Here is a 14,605-nt window from a genome sequence, read left to right on the forward strand (position 1 = left end):
AATTGTAAAGTATTTTGTGGTACCTTCTGTTAACCTGAAAAATAAAACAAGTAATATAATTTTATTAAGAGTGCAATAATGAAAGCCCTTTCTGTAGATGAAATAGTATTTATCCAGAAGAATGGAGGCACTTTTCTCCCCCACATTTTGAAGATATGTTCATAAAGCAAGGACAGAGCCAGTCTTGCATAGCCAAAATGAAGTCACACCTCATTTTTCTCCCAAAACGTACCTTGATTATTTTTGCAAATCACATGGGAAATAACGTACCCATGGAGTTTGCAATAACATAGGCAGTTTGTTGCCTCTTTAAAACAGAAAAAGGAGGCAAAGGGTATCAACTAGTTACCTTGGTCTTCACTCCAGTTCCTCCAGAGTCACTAAAGCAGACAGGTTTTCAGGATATCCCTAACCGAATATGCATTGTATGTGTATCTCTCTCATGCATATTTGTTAGATATATCCTGAAAGCATGACCCGTTGGTGGCCCTTGAAAAGACCAAGGAACTAGCCAATGAGAATGGCCCCATGCTCTCATTCTGGTTTTGCATTATTTCAAGCAGTCCTTTTTTCTGCCTGGTCAATCGTTCACCAACCTGAAATCTTTCTAAAGTGCAGCAAAGTGCTTCCTTTTCCCCCTTGCCCCAGTAGTTCAATGTGGAGGATGCCTGTTCTGACTTACTATGTTTAATTTTTAAAGGAAATCACCACTGATTTAAAGAACAAGCCCAAGAACTTGTCTTGAGGGCAAAATATAACCTGGGGCTGGGCATTGCCTACCTGACAGCTCCCACAGGTGATCTGGATGATGAGAAGCGGATATAGAGAGGATGCAGGGGTGAGCAGGAAAGGGTGGATGGGAAAGTCTTAAGGGGAAAAGAAAAAAAGAGTGTATTGGTAGATTTAAAAATGGCAAACACCAAGGATCCAGGTGGGGATTGGCTGGACACAGGCAACAGGAGGGGTTAGGGAGTGGGGTATTTACAGTGGCTTCTCCACAGCACAGGGCTTTTCCTGCTCCGCTCAGAGGCTACTTACCCACCCACCCTCCCTACATTTTGGTCAGTTATGGGTTGCTGGTAGTTATTGTTTGATAAAGAGATAATAGGTTGGGGCTTATCACAGCAGGCCACACCCATGCTAACGTGGTTCCACTGAGTGCTGAACTTTAATTATTTGGCTGGAAGATCACATTGTAAGTTGGGGGTCATGGGACCCAGTGTATGGAGATCCATGCCTGCTCCTTAAGCCCTAGCTAATTATGGCAGGGCCTCCAATGGAGCATACCAGTGGGGAGATGTTTGGTGAAGTATGCTGCTCAGCTGTCATATTGGGCAGTTAGTTTAAGTCGAATTAATTAATAATTAAATAACCGTGCTGTTAACCTACAGCTTGGGTGTGGAACAGGATTGCTGTTACATTTAGGGCCAGATTCTATATATGGTGCAAAAAAAAATTGGCGCTGACAAATACTATGCTTAGGATTCTATAAACCTCACCTAAAGTTAGGCACAGTTTATAGAATACGCATAGCGGCTGTCCCATGACTAAAATTTAGGCTGCAATCATTTTTGCCAACTAAGAAAAGTGTAAATGCCCACATCTTATTTAGGTACAGATTGGGCCTATTCTGGAACAGTTCTTGTAACTTTCAGGAATGCCGGTAACCCACCCATGCCCCTCCCATAGCCACATTCTCAAAAACCTCAGAAAGGCGGTATATCAAGTCCCATTTCCCTCCCTTTCCCTTTTGTGATCCACACATTAAAATGTATGCACTCTTTACAGAATGTGCTTAGAAAGTTGTGTGTGTAAATTCTAATTAGTGCCAATTAGTGCTGATAATTGCTTATTGGCTAATTATCGGTGCTGATTAGCTTGTTAAACAATTAAGTAGCGCAAAGCACAAAGTCACCGTTTATAGAACCTGGGGGGTTAATGCTTATGCTTACAATAAATGAAACTATGGCCTGGGTGTACTTCCATTTTGTTGTTTGGGGTTATTCATGGTGGGGTTGGGGGTGAAGGAGTGGGTTTGTTATGGATGCTGGCTGGGGGGTGGGTCTCAGCTCCCCAGGTTAAAAGTCTGTAAAGAAAGTACAAAGCCCTGAGAAAAACTCCTGGAGAAGAATTTTAGTCATCTCCTTCTAGACTTACACCTACCTATTGCTAGGCTACTAGGTTATTTAGTGTGGATTCGGCTTGTTTACTTTTAAGTTTGTAAGTAACTCCCATCTTCAAAACATTAAGATGTGTTTGAAGCCTGCACTTTTTAGTTCTGTACTATTAACAGCAAGATTCCAGATCTCACAATACCTCCAGACGAGGAGATAAAAATTCATCCCGATTAAAATCAGGGGATGGAAGTCACAGAAACTTCCCTCTTTCCTTTCTCTAAACACTCATTTCCCGGCTGCAGGGAGAAGACCCGGGCACTGGGGGGAACAGGCTTTGATCCTTCTGAAACCATTAGGGAAAACAAGAGGTGCACTATGCAGCCAACCAACCAACCACAAGAGAGGCTGGAGAGAGGGGGCGTGGCCCTAAAACCAAGGGGTGTGGCCAATGCATACTCTTATATGGACTAGAGAGGCAAGTTGAAAGGGGTGTGGTCAAGGAGCAGGTTAGGGAAATCCTGGTCTCCTGCTCTGCTCTGATTTTCTAACAGGAATCCCGGGGAATTCAGGAGATGAAGCATCAAAGGTACAGGCACTGCTACGAAAAGAGTTTTACAATCTCACATTCTGTGGTTCTTTTGTTTTCCTCCTGAGAAATGTAGCCATGCAGCTTCCCCTCTGTTCTTATTTCTCCAGGTCAAACCGGTTTGTGAAGCTTCTTAACTGTGAGGGGTATGAGAACTTCTAAAGGAACTCTTGCTAAACTCTAAAATATCCATTTGCCCCTTTCTTGGCTTTCCTGCCTTTGGTCTCCTTTCAGGAACAATATGTTTCAGAATAAAAGTTTTCTTCTTAAGATTGTTTTCTTTTAGGATTGCTGAACGATTCTTTTCTTGCTGGTCACATATAATAAATAAAATTAGAGTTCAGTGAAATACAACTTCTACATTTCACTTCCTTCTGTTACCTGCAATATTTGCTTATTTCCGAGTTAATCATTCTTCCTAATATAAACACCGGGTGGAGCATCTGTAGTACAATATCTTAATGCAATTATGTTAAGGATAAGGTCTGAAACCTTATTATGAATTATTAAAGAATGAAGGAAGGCACATGATGGGGAAAAAACCCCGTATTTAACTGTTGAGATACTAAGAAAGATCACTAGTCCCCTACTATTTTTTAAATTGGATGCTGGACTGTCAGTGTATGTATAAGTAGTAACTCACGATTTTTTTCATACAACCAAAAATAATGTTAGCCACTGGATGTTTAACTGATAGTAATGATGATCATTGCAGCAAAAGGTGGACTGGTGTGGAGTGGCTTCAAGATAAGGCTTCCTCTTTGATTCTGTGTTGAGTGATTTTTGTGGGAAGTGTTAAACAGCAGTCTTTTTAGGAATAAACACTGGTCATATGAAGGTATTATTTTTCATTGCATTTGTGAGAGATTCTCGTGATACCCATTCCAGGGAAAGCTTACTACAGGTCAGATTTATTCAGCTCAATTCTGTAGACAAAACAGGAAAATGTCTTAATAAATCAGAACCTAAAACTGACCAATTTAGCTTTTCCTGGGGACACGTCTGTTCCTTGTGCAGTAACCCAGGTTCCAGAGATGGTGAATTTGTTTTAGCAGTTCCTGGTTTGTGAACCTGCCTTGCAATGTTGCTTTTTTGGAATAAACAGGTGGGCTGGATGGCACTTTATTTACCCTGGTCTGCAATGTTTTCCCTTTGAACTTAGCACCTACAGGTGCCACATTACATGAGGTCAGAGCCATTGGAGCCGACTCTGTGGGTGCTGTGGGTGCTTGAGCACCCCCAAAATTGAGAAAATTCCTTGTATGTGTCCAAAGGAGGGGTTATTTTCATTGGGCTTAGCACCCCCAATAATTTTGAAAAGTTGGCTCCTATGGTCAGAGCTGGTGAAAGGGTATCGGATGCCCTGGAAAAATCTTCAGCCTTGTGTCCAGCCCACTCTGTTAACTCCAAACTCCCCTCCCCCTTTACTTATAGATCCAGCTATGCTGTGACTCCCTACTGCTATTCTTTCCTCCTCCTTAAAGTTAGTACAGTACAGTCTCGATTATCTAACGTAAATGGGACCATTGTCGGATAAATTAAAAGTCAGATAATACGGAAAACACTGCATAAACCCCTCAAACAGTGCACAAACAAAGGCATAGAGTTCCCACTTTTCAAAAACTGTTCTAAAACCCCTTGGTCTCAACCCGTTTATTTATGCAGATGACATCACAATCTCTATTCCTTTTAAAAAAGACCTAAGAGAGATCACCAACAAAATAAGACTTGCACACCATGTTGGATTGGGCCAACTCATTTCAGTTCAAGCTCAATACTGAGAAAACTCATTGCCTAATACTTTCCTCACCCTATAACAAATACGCACCCCCAACATTAATCACTCCTGAGCTTGCCTTACCAATATCTGAGACCCTAAAAATACTAGGAGTGATTGTTGATAGAAACTTAACACTGGAGCAACATACGAACTCTACTATCAGACACATGTTCTTCTCTCTCTGGAAACTTAAACGTATAAAACCTTTTTTTCCTAGAGAAGATTTTCGCAATTTAGTTCAATCACTAGTCATAAGTCGCCTTGATTACTGCAATTGAATATATACAGGGTGCAAAGATATGCTTCTAAAAAAACTACAAACTCCCCAGAATAGAGCTGCTAGGCTAATTTGTGGTACATCGAGATTCGAAAGTTCAAAACCACTGCGTGAGAAACTGCACTGGCTTCCTGTCAAGGACCGAATCACTTTTAAAATGTGCACTCTGGTGCATAAAATCATCTACGGTGAAGCCCCAGCATATATGGACACCCTAATCAACTTGCCCCCTAGGAACTCTCACAGATCAGCTCGTTCGTACCTAAATCTCCATTACCCAGTATATTGTGGCCTCAAGTATAAGACCACCTACGCATCCACCTTCTCCTATATTAGCGCTTATTTGTGGAATGGTCTACCTAAATTGGTGAAACTTACTCCTGATCACCCGACCTTCAAAATACGCCTCAAGACCTTTTTATTTAGCAAAGCTTACGCTCAAGTCCCGCCTAGCATCTCTTACTTCTGACCTGTCTCTGTCACGGCGTCATATTGATCACCACAACTCTTTCTCTTTTTCCCTTCTTTGCTTTTACCCTTTCTCTCTTACACTTCTAAGAAATTGATTGTTTGCTGACTTGATGTATGTTTTTACAGACTGTTGTAAACCACATTGAGCCTGCCCGTGGGTGGGAAATTGTGGGATATAAATGCTATAAATAAATAAAAATAAAACAAATATTTTTAATAGAAATAAATGCAATCATGTCACAGGGGTGGGGGGTGGGGCGTCTGTCGGATCTGCCGGATGGTCAGATTTAGCAAAGGTTGCGTAATCAAAACTGTACTGTACCACTAAAGTGTTCAAGTATGTGGGTTGTAGGTCCAGCATTTCCTGATGCCTAAATAAAAAGAGGATGGAAGCAAAACATGTCTGTTGAGGTGCTATGTTGGGCAAGAGTAGTTGGGAACTAAGGCCAGAGCCAGACAGACTTCTGTGATCTGTGTCTTGCCAGTGGCATAGCCACAGGGGGGCCTGGGTGGTCCAGGGCCCACCCATTTAGGGCTCAGGCCCACCCAACAGTAGAAGCAAGGAAAACAGTGGATACAAAAAAGTCCTCTCTCAAGTGGTGTCTTCTGAAACAAGTTCTTTATTGCAAATCAATTAAAACAACGACCCAACAGTAGCACACATTTAGCGGTAGCTGGTGAGGATCCCAAGCTCGGCCAGCTGAAGACTTTCCCTTGATGGTAACGAAAACGCTACTCTCCACAATACTGGCACCTGAGCATGCGCATTTTTCAGCGCATGCCTGCTGCAGACTGCCAAGGTGTAAAGAAGTGTTTTACCACCAGCTGAGATATTTTTTGGTGATGGTTGAGGGGGGGGGGGGGGGGGGGAGAACAATTGGTGCCCACCCACTTCTTGCTTAGGCCCACCCAAAATCTGTTGTCTGGCTACGTCCCTGTGTCTCGCAAATGGCAAAAGACAGATGAAGATCAAATATGCTAGTATGGGGTTTAAAAAAGGTTTGGATAATTTCCTAAAAAGAAAAGTCCATAAGCCATTATTAAGATGGGCTTGGGGAAAGTCCACTGCTAATTTCTTAGGTCCAGAGTGTGCGTATCCCTTGAGAACGCCTTGCAGAGCGAAACAGGCACCTGTCAGGGCAGTACCAGTACCGGGACACTCAGATAAGTGTTGGACTAAATACCTCTGGGGTGTTAAAAGGTTAAACATAGCTGTGATTTTTTACACAGTCGAATAAGTGATCCGAGATACGGGTACAAACACACAAATTAAAAAAAAATTTCTCCAGAATATATTAATCACAAAAAGAAGGGAAAAGAAAAAAAGAGAATAAATATAGGTAGGTTGGGGGCTAGTCGATGATTATAATTGTCACGATTCAGGGGTCCACCTGCATTGGTGTGAGGAAATAATGCCCCGGTGACTGTGTGAGACTTTCCCTTAACAAGAATTGTGTTGTAAGTTTGAAAAACTCTTGCTACAAATTCTACTACCGAGTGTTTTGTATTTCTAGGATAAGCAGCATAAAATGTATTGTACTGTTTTGGGATCTTGCCAGGGCCACCGAGAGACTGGGCCAGGCCTGGGACAAGGCCGCCCCTGGGGCCCCCTCCACCCGCCACCAGGCCCTCTCTCCACCCCCGGGCCCTCTGCACTGACCCTAAGCGCCTCACCTTCGAAAGCGAGCAAGCAGCAACAGACCACTCCTTCCTTCCGTGTCCCGCCCTTGCGGAAGTTACGTTAGGCGAGGGCGGGACACGGAAGGAAGGAGTGGTCTGCCAATGCTTGCCCACTGCTTGCTGCGCTTTCGAAGGTGAGGCGCTTAAGTTCAATGCCAGGTAGCGACGGAGGGCGGGTGGGCCAGACTGCGGCGGCGGCGCTGGGCCCCCCTTGGAGGCCCAGGCCCGGGGAATTTTGTCCCCCCTGTCCCCCCTCTCAGCGGCCCTGGATCTTGCCAGGTATTTGTGACCTGGATTGGCCACTGTTGGAAACAGGATGCTGGGCTTGATGGACCTTCAGTCTGTCCCAGTATGGCGACACTTATGTTCTTATATTGTATATCATTATATTATCATATGCTATGAGTGAGGGTGCTGTGCATCTCAAATGGGAGGGGAAGGCATCTTAATGTTGAAATTAGCAGGTTAAATACTGTTAGCAATACTTTGGATTTAAACATATATTGGCAGAAAAGATGCAGGAAAATGATCTCAGCAGGAATATGTGGTAAGCAAGTCCTGCTACAGTATGTGCAGCTGGTGTTAGTCCCTGTGCGTATGACTAGAATATGCCAAGGTGGAATGGTTTGGACAGGGGTAGAGTGGGACCCAAAAAATACACATGCATTTCCTATTTTAGAAGGTGAATGCACATCTGTGGTCACCCTGATCAATATTTGGATTTACAGCTGCGTCCTGCTACATAGAGGTTTGGTAAAGGTGCTTGTTTTGGGTGATACTCTACAGGAGGAATTAAGGAAGGTCACTCCCCCTTAATCCCCCAGTCCCCCCCCCCAAAAAAAAACCCCCAAAATCAATTGTTCAAATGATTGCAGGCTCTATACTTCATTGGCAGCATTTAGACATGTTCCACCCAATATTCAGTTGGCATTATATTTTGAAATTCAATACTGGGACTTGTCCAGCTCTCGCTTTGAATTTCCAGGTATACAGAACTGGCGAAAACATAGCCAGTTAAGTGCAATATTCGGCACTTAACTGGCTATGAAGAGCCACATAAATATAGGACGGTGTTTTATGTGGTCCTATTTATGCGGTTATGTTAGCTAGTACTGAAAAATGGCACTTAACCATCTAAGTGCTGAATCCATCCTCCAGAATGCCCCCAAAATAGCTGGTTAAGTGCCACTGAAAATGCCTAGTTAGCCCTGGTCAGGCAATGTGAATGACCAGGAGCCTCTTCTGCTCATTTAAATCATTTTGAACATTGGGCATGTTGATTTTCAAAGCAGCACACTCAGGGCCGTGCCGACGCGGTAAGCGAGGTAAGCATGGCAGGAGGGCGCCATTCTCTGGGGGGGCGCCCCGCCGCACCATGCTTACCTCGCCCTCTTCTCCCCAGATCCTTTTTTTTGTTTGTTTAAATTTACCTCTCCGGCGCGCGGCAGCGTAGGCAGCGTTAGTGAGAAGGAGGCGGCGCTCCCCCGGCCGCCCCGATGTGTCTTCCCTTCGCTCGGTTCCGCCTTCTTCTGACGTCATTTCTGATGTCAGAAGAAGGCGGGACACAGCGAAGGGAAGACACGTCGGGGCGGGGGAGCGCCGCCTCCTTCTCACTAACGCTGCCTACGCTGCCACGTGCCGGAGAGGTAAATTTAAACAAACAAAAAAAAAGGATCTGGGGAGAAGAGCGCGGGTAGTGTAGTGCTCGTTTTCGGGGGGGGGGGGGCGCCGGAGAGGCCAACTGCAGGGGGGCGCCGGAGACCCTAGGCACGGCCCTGAGCACACTTTACACATCTATGCATTGGCACTTAAACGTCTATGTTCTGAAATAGGTATGGTGCTGAGCTGCTTCCATTGATTTTTTAGGAATTGACACTTGTAAAATGTTTGCTGGTACCTATACACACATTTATATATGTCTTTTATTTTTAGTTACAAAAACTTGATATACCTATTCATTGCACATGAACACTGCTAGGTAGCTTACAATCCATGTATCTAGAGAAATGTTACCCCCCCCCCCCCCTCCTTGTATTTATTTAGATTTTGCTCACACCTTTTTTTAGTAGTAGCTCAAAGTGAGTTACATTCAGGTACACTGGGTATTTCTCTGTCCCGGGAGGGCTCACAATCTAAGTTTGTACCTGAGGCAATGGAGGGTTAAGTGACTTGCCCAAGATCACAAGGAGCAGCAGTGGGATTTGAACCAGCCACCTCTGGATTGCAAGACTGGTGCTCTAACCACTAGGCCACTCCTCCCAACACACCATGTTATCTCCAATAACAGCAACATTCCATGTAGAATCTTCAATATTTATTTATTTATTTATTTAGATTTTGCTCACACCTTTTTCAGTAGTAGCTCAAGGTGAGTTACATTACTACTACTACTACTTAACATTTCTAGAGCGCTACTAGGGTTACGCAGCACTGTACAAATCAACAAAGAAGGACGGTCCCTGCTCAAAGGAGCTTACAATCTAAAGGACAAAATGTCAAGTTGGTGCAGTCTAGATTTCTTGAGTAGAGGTGTGGTGGTTAGGTGCCGAAGGTGACATTGAAGAGGTGGGCAGGGAGCAATGATTTGAAGATGGGCAGGGAGGGGGCCTGGCGTATGTGCTCAGGGAGTTTGTTCCACGCATGGGGTCCCCAACCCCCGCCAGCCGAAGTCCTCTTCTCTGGCGTGGCCACGTTGCAAGGACAAATCAAGATCAAGTAAACATATTTAGTATCACATCGTACCTTATGCTATGAGTTTATCTTGTTAGGCAGCCCGGATGGAACATACAGGTCTTTATATGCTATCATCGACTATGTTACTATGGGGCTCATTTTCAAATGAGAAAAACGCCCAAAAAGTGACATAAACCTGTATTTGGATGTTTTTCTCACAAAAATGGCCAAATTGGTATTTTTTAAACCAATTATTAGACGTTTTTCTATGACGTTTTCTTCTGGGATATCTGGGAGAAAATACTAAGAATTCTGTCTCCTCCTACATCCCAATGGCTTGATTTTGTGTATTTTTCACTTAGTTTTTTTTTTTTTTTTTTTTTCGAAAATGGACCAAAAAGAAAAATGTACAGAGCACAAAACCTTGCTTGAAATGGCATTTTTGAAAAAAAAGATAAACATTTTTTCTTTTTTTGAAACTGACCTTCTTTCCTATTTGGATTTTGGATGTTTTTTTGCAAAACGTCCAAAGTCGGACTTAGAGGTCATATCGAAAATGCCCCTCCACATAACTTACATAACTGTGGGGAGGTTGACAAGAAGTGAATCTGCCAAGACTGTGGGAGAGCTCGGTACTTTCTGCCACTGACAGTTAATTGTCCTGCTGCCATTGTATGAACTTGCATCTTACCAAGGTAAGAGCTATTATATAAATTCATGACTGTAGCTCACTGGCTGATCCTTTCATCACAATGTACAATGATTATAATGAAACCTTAACTTGCTCTGCAGTTTTTTTTTATAGAAATATGCAGGGAGTTTCTACCCCTGGCACAGACTCACTTTTTTATCATGCTCTTGTATATAAATATTTTATGTGAAAAGTACACTTAAAAACCACATTTTCTTTGCTTGAAAAAGTTAATGGTGATTTGCCTTGGGCGTGTTTAGCATAAATCAGTTGTTCCCAGTCAGTGAACCACTAGAGGGCTACATCACAGGGAGTCCACTGGAAGAGAAGCAACCACAGTGTACCTACTGTGTAAAAAGACTGGAAGTGGTGCAAAGAAAAGCTACAAGAATGGCATGGGATTTGCATTGCAAACCGTATGAGGAGAGACTTGCCGAACTGAATATGTATACCTTGGAGGAAAGGAGAAACAGGGGTGACATGATACAGACGTTCAAATATTTGAAAGGTATTAATCCGCAAACAAACCTTTTCCGCAGATGGGAAGGTGGTAGAACCAGGGGCGTAGCTACATGGGGCCACGGGGGCATGGACCCATAGGTTAAGCTCTGGCCCCCTCTACATTTGACCCCTGCTGCCAGGTACCTTTGCTGGCGGGGTCCCCAACCCCCACCAGCCGAAGAGTCTTCTTCAGCGCCAGTCGACTCCGGCGCCTTCGCTGTGTGATCTGTTTCTGTCCTGCATGCACGTCCTGCACGGGGCTACATACAGGACGTGCATGGTACAGGACATCAGGAGTTCAAAACAGATCACCACACAGCAAAGGCGCCAGAGTCGACTGGCGCTGAAGAAGACTGTTCGGCTGGCAGGAGTTGGGGACCCCCACCAGCAAACAAGGTACCTGGCGGCGGCGGTGACCGGGGAGGGTTTGGGCAGTGGTGTGGTGGGTGTTTTTCAGAAGCATTCAGGAGACCAAAGTCAGCTGTGAAGTTGCATCATCTGTCATATAGAGCAAAGCCAAGCTAAAGCATCTAAGAATGCGGTTGAGGATACATAGAAAGAAAAGTGTTGATTTCCATTGGAAGATTTCAATTATATTTTTGTTATATTGTGACCCTTGCAGCAGTTCACAAAAAGGTAGCACTATTGATTTCAAATTTTCATTACATTATATTTTGGTTGGTGCACTTGAAGCCCTATGAAATATCCTTGAAAAGTCCTCCTTATGAGAATGTTGTTTGGATGAACAATTATTCTGAGGGGTTCTCTCACATATGTAAATATTTTTCTGCATTAGTTATAGACACTGGTCTGTTGTTGTTGATTTAACATAGTAACATAGTAAGTGACGGCAGAAAAAGACCTGTATGGATATATTTAGAATCCAGTGCAAGAGGGACTTTAGATTTTACTTCATGCTTAAATGTTAAGCACAAATATACCTTGTTAGGCTAGTATCCTACAAATGGAAAGTAGGTGCCTATCAGCCTTATTTTCGAAAGTGTTGGCCGCCCATATTTTGACCCAAATCGGGAGATGGGCGCCCATCTCGCAAAGGCGCCCAAATCGGTATAATCGAAAGCCGATTTTGGGCGTCTTCAACTGCAATCTGTCGCGGAAACAGGCAAAGTTGATGGGGGCGTGTCGGAGGCATGGTGAAGGCGGGACTAGGGCGTGGTTATCGGCCGAGGAGAGATGGGTGCCTTTGGTCGATAATCGAAAAAAGAAAGGCGTTTTTTGCGCGAATTTGGGTTATTTTTTGGACCCTTTTTTTCACAAACAAGTCCCAAAAAAGTGCCCTAAATGACCAGATGACCACCAGAGGGAATCAGGGATGACCACCCCTGACTCCCCCAGTGGTCACTAACCCCCTCCCAACAAAAAAAATAAAGAACTTTAAAAACGTTTTTTCCCAGCCTGTATGCCAGCCTCAAATGCCATACCCAGCTCCATCACAGCAGTATGCAGGTCCCTGGAGCAGTTGTTAGTGGGTGCAGGTGGACCCAGGCCCACCCCCCTACCTGTTACACTTGTGGTGGTAAATGGGAGCCCTCCAAACCACCCCCAAAACCCACTGAACCCACATCTAGGTGCCCCCCTTCATCCCTTAGGGCTATAGTAATGGTGTAGAGTTGTGGGCAGTGGGTTTTGCGGGGGATTTGAGGGGCTCAGCACCCAAGGGATGGGAGCTATGGACTTGGGAGGTATGAAACTTTTTTCTTAATTGTTACAAGTGCCCCCTAGGGTGCCCGGTTGGTGTCCTGGCATGTGAGGGGGACCAGTGCACTACGAATCCTGGCCCCTCCCATGAGCCAATGCCTTGGATTTGTTCGTTTTTGAGCTGGGCACCTTCGGTTTCCTTTATCGCTGAAAAACGAAACCGCCCAGCTCAAATCTGCACACATCCGATGCATTTGCCCGGCACAAACCGTATTATCGAAAAAAAAAGACGGCCGCCCATTTTTTTTCAAAAATACGGTCTGTCCCGCCCCTTCACGTACCCATTCTCGGACATAGACGCCCATGGAGATGGGCATTCGCATTCGATTATGCCCCTCCACGTTCCTTAATTGAATTGGTGCCTACCTGGCACTCTCTTAAAGAACTGCCCTTGAATTGATCTGCCCCCTAACCCTACTGGCCAGTAGTACAGAGCACTTCAAGCAACACTCATTACATGGAGTGGAGGAGTAGCCTAATGGTTAGGTTAGCAGGCTTTACTCCTGGCTACCTGAGTTCAATTCCCACCATAGCTCCTTGTGACCTTAGGCAAGTCATTTAACCCTCTATTTCCCCAGGTACAGAACTTGGATTATGAGCCCTCTAGGGACAGAGAAGATACCTCCATATTATATGTACAGTGCTGCATACCTCTAGTAGTACTATAGAAATGATTATTATTATTTTATTTTATTTATAGCATTTATATCCCACATTTTCCCACCACGGGCAGGCTCAATGTGGCTTACAGTAATCTACAGAAATCATACATCAATTCTACAACAAACAGTCAACGACATTGAAGTGAAAGAGACTAGAGAGTAATAGCAAAGTGGGGGAATGCGGAAAGAGAAATTGAAGAGAAGCAGTTTCCTTTTACTAAGCTCCTCCTCTCCCAGGAGAAAGTCATTCAACACGGAGCACAGCAATGGATAGCCACTATCCCCCTTATTCTCTAATCTTGCATGACTGTTTTCACACAGCGCAAAATTGGGTACACAGGTTATAAAATGGTGCCAGTTATGTGCTTAATTTAATGGTCTAAATTAGGTGAAAATTGAAACTGACAACCAATAATTAGTCTTTATTGCAGTTAATTGGCCTTAATTTACAGTTATGCTCATAACTGCATTTAGGCGCTATTCTATAATGTAACTGCGAGAAGGGTGTGGATGTGGGAGGGGCATGGGTGGGGCAAGGGTGTGCCAGGCAGTTATGGGCTAAGCTTTTAGAATACTGTCGTTTTTGCATGTAACTGCTGCGTTAAGGAGTGAGCATTTACGACCATCATAGGGCTACTGTATGTGCTTGCACCTGCAGTGTGATATGTAATTTTTTTTAAACGGGGTCCAATAACCGCATTATAAGTGATTCCACAATATATCGAGCAATGTTATATAGGGTCTACGGTGTATTCTGCTTGTGTCATTTTTGTGCAGATAGTGATCTGTTAGTCCAGTGTGCTCTGTTTTCCTAGTAGGAGATGTATTGATATTTAGGAGACTGGGAATGAGCGCTAAAATGGCAGGATTGCTATATACGTTGAGTGAATTTCTTGTGGGCTTTTGTTACTTCACAAAGCATCTGCAAATGGAAGGCATTAGTCACTGTTACTGAGAGATAACAGAATTAGATGTCAAATTATGCAGGTGGGGTGGGGTTGGGGGTGATCTTGATTGGTCTATATAAAGGGATTCTGGAAGAGAATATGGGAAAGAGAGTTGGTCTGTGGATGAAAGATAGGTGAAGTCGGTCTATATGGGTGAATGGAGATGGGAGAGTATAGCAAGCTGAGGTTTTACTGTACTGTTATTCACATTTTTATATTGTAACATCTCACACTTTGTTGGTGAGAGGTATAAATAAAATGCAAGAAATTAAATTATCAAATTATCAGCAGGGAGCTGAAGGGCCTGAAAGTTGACTGCAAGACCTTTACACCAACCCTGCAGATTTCCTGAAATGGGAGCTTCTAGTCCAATGTGAGAGACTTGGTGGATCTGTTGATGACTGACCTGGAACCTTTTGGAAACAATTTCCTTCCCCTATTGCTGCAGGAATGAACAGTGGAAAGTACCCCCCCCCCCCCCCCCCCCCCCCACTTCTCACA

General features: G+C 44.0%; 1 protein-coding gene across 1 annotated transcript in view; it reads left to right on the top strand.

The window, feature by feature from the left end:
• The first annotated feature begins 2,651 nt into the window (after positions 1 to 2,651).
• Positions 2,652 to 14,605, top strand: part of LOC115472409 (hyaluronidase-like) — a 68,680-nt gene continuing 56,726 nt past the window's right edge. Inside the window, exon 1 of the mRNA XM_030206685.1 lies at positions 2,652 to 2,703. Within this exon, the coding sequence (XP_030062545.1) occupies positions 2,690 to 2,703 (14 nt within the window). The 5' untranslated portion in view covers positions 2,652 to 2,689. The remainder of the gene's footprint in view (positions 2,704 to 14,605) is intronic.

This window comes from Microcaecilia unicolor, chromosome 6 (genome assembly GCF_901765095.1).
Source record: "Microcaecilia unicolor chromosome 6, aMicUni1.1, whole genome shotgun sequence".
Lineage (NCBI taxonomy): Eukaryota > Metazoa > Chordata > Amphibia > Gymnophiona > Siphonopidae > Microcaecilia > Microcaecilia unicolor.